The sequence below is a fragment of the Phymastichus coffea genome, unplaced genomic scaffold, assembly GCF_024137745.1.
Source record: "Phymastichus coffea isolate CEN01 unplaced genomic scaffold, Cenicafe_Pcof_1.1 PCOF00033, whole genome shotgun sequence".
NCBI lineage: Eukaryota > Metazoa > Arthropoda > Insecta > Hymenoptera > Eulophidae > Phymastichus > Phymastichus coffea.
This window is the reverse complement of record NW_026706844.1, coordinates 353,853-356,548: the sequence shown is the minus strand read 5'-3', so window position 1 is coordinate 356,548 and position 2,696 is coordinate 353,853. Positions and strand designations below refer to the sequence as shown.

The window sequence follows — 2,696 nt, the reverse complement described above, 5'->3', positions numbered from 1 at the left end:
TTAGAAGATTTGCAAAAATAATTCTTAGAATCTTCATAAAAATAAATCAATTTAGTAAATTAAAACAGAATTCAAAGCTTTGGAACAATCTAAATCTAAGCAACCCAACTATTCAGAGTTATAAAACTTGTTTGTCTGTAAAGAAGTTGCGTATATCAAAGATTCCTTTTAGAACATCAAACAACTTGTTGCTCTCAAATTTGATAACTCAACTAACAAACTATCTATTCTTTCAAAAGTTCATACACATCACAATAATTCTACTAATAAAAAGTCTACATTCTCAACACAAAAATCTTCCCCAGGACTTTCCTTACCATGCTCCAAAGAGCATTAAAAATTCCTTGTACCTTTGAAAAGAAACTATAATCTTCATTTAAAACCATATAGTCAAACTACTTAACAAGTAATTTATAACCAAGAACTAAAATTACAGAATAACATGTTACAGATAATCCTTATCGGTGATTGCTACACTTGTAATAACATTTTAATTATAAATGAACAATGTAGTACTATAATTTCTAAGTTTATGAAAGACTCTGATATATTGATATTGATTGATCCATTGGGATGATCAAACAGATGGATAAACATTTAATAACAAAATGGTATTACAAATTTTAATTTGCACAGAGAATCAAAAGAATATTTGAAATATTATAAGTGCATACATTTCATTCAATGATTGCGATCAATTGGAATGACACTGATTTTAACTTCAGTTTATTACAACTTACTCCAATTATGATAACAATTAAAAAATTAACCCAATATAAAAATATAAACAAGTTAAAGAAACAGTTGGCAAACTTAACGGTGTTGTGTATACATATATAATGCAAATTATCATAATTATACTAGTTTTTCACTATTTTGAATTAATTGATATAAGTCAAGATATCAACTATTAATATTTTAAATACAAATAATTTTGATACACTATGAGCAGTTTTCAGCATAATTTTTATACTTATTGATTCATCAATAATGAAATTCACAATCATGTGAAGTTTAAATTATAAAGAAATATATCAAAGCAAAATAGTGATAAGATTATATTTTTGTCATAAAGTACACATGAACAAGATAAAATAAAAAATAAATGGCGATTTTTAAATTAAAAGACGCTCAATTTCTTGTTGTATAGATTGAATCTGTGGTTTCAGCTGTGAACCTTCATTAACCGTGACGGAACAAGCAACCACTGGTCTTGATACTCCACAAGCTCTTCCAAGAGCTTGTTTACTTCTTACAAATACGTAAGGTACATTTTTATCCTCACATAATAATGGTAAATGGAGTAAAATTTCTAAAGGTTGAGCATCTGCAGCCATAACGATAAATTCAGACAAGCCACGATTAAGAGTTTTAGTAGCTTCATTTGCTCCTTTTTTAAGTTGATTATAATTCATTGCCTGTTGAACTAAATTCAATATTTTAGCTGTGAGTGTAGCATCAGCTAGTGGATAAGCCTTAGGATTTACATCCTCAGTCTATAACAATACAATATATTAAATGAATGGTTTTATATAATAGACATAGTAATTTTATAATACAATAAAATCAATTATATCCTCAGTTTCAAACAAAATATGTCAATTTTATTTTTATCTACAATAAACATAATTATAAAATAAAAAAATGAAACAATTCTGCTAATCAACAATAATATTTTTAATAAATTACTATTGCCACTGAGTATTGATACTTATTATATTTTCTAATTATAAAAATATTTTAAATTGTTGGAAGCATGAATTAGACAGATAACACGTGTTCGGGATAACCTCAATACAAGTATTCAAATATTTAACACAAAAGTTATAACGTACCATTTTAATAAAATTCTTGAAACTTTTTAGTCGATAAAATTTTACTATGACTTCTGAACCTCTCGGCGAATATTTAAGAATAATATCGCTTCACTGAGGATCAATCAGCGATATCTGTATTAATTTACAATCATACAAATACAGATACAAACTATATTAAAAGCAACGAATATAGATACTTATATAAAACAAGTTCTTATGGAAGAGCTTAAGACCAACCTTAGCTCATCTGGCAAACTATTTAAATTAAAAAAAAAATATATCAGTCGAAATATCTCTAACTGCACCCTCCAAATGTGTTAGTAACTTGAAATGCACTTTTTTAGTTCATTAAAAAAAATTAATGAACTATACATTTTTTAAGGGATCTTTCAACAGCTATATTTTGATAAATAACCAATATTTTTAATCAAGTAAATAATCAAAAGAACTGTACCTTGGCTAATCTTAATTAAACCTGCTTTACTCTTCAAAAATTCTTAATGCTAATAATAAATAATTGACAAAAACGATTATCCCCATAGCAAAGCAGTAGTAATACTCAGAACGCATGCGCCATAATTACTACATTAAGGTGAGAAAATTAGACGACTTGGAATTTCTAACTGTTCGAAATACTGTGCGCATGTGCGCGGGCACTCACCACGCCATCTTCACTTTGCTGCACTGCCGCCCTCACTAGTGCTGCATTCCAACCGTGCCCTCGCTGCGACGCGGAGCTCTGCAACTTCCTTTTTATTCATTTTGCTATTTTTCACCTTTTTGAGTTGTGACTTACTTTGTAATAATAATTAGAGACTGCTGTAACATTAGAATAAATCATTTGTATAGTTTCATATATATATATCTAATTAAAAGTGT

The 2,696-nt window shown here is 27.9% G+C and overlaps 1 protein-coding gene across 1 annotated transcript; it reads right to left on the bottom strand.

Annotated features, from left to right (window-relative positions):
• Window positions 1-1,045: 1,045 nt before the first annotated feature.
• Window positions 1,046-1,984, bottom strand: LOC131663321 (NHP2-like protein 1 homolog). Its single transcript, XM_058933672.1, has 2 exons — window positions 1,836-1,984; window positions 1,046-1,496 (listed from the first exon to the last, which is right to left on the bottom strand). Exons 1-2 carry the CDS (start codon window positions 1,836-1,838, stop codon window positions 1,116-1,118), a joined length of 384 nt encoding a protein of 127 aa, XP_058789655.1. The 5' UTR covers window positions 1,839-1,984; the 3' UTR covers window positions 1,046-1,115.
• Between the last annotated feature and the right edge of the window lie 712 nt (window positions 1,985-2,696).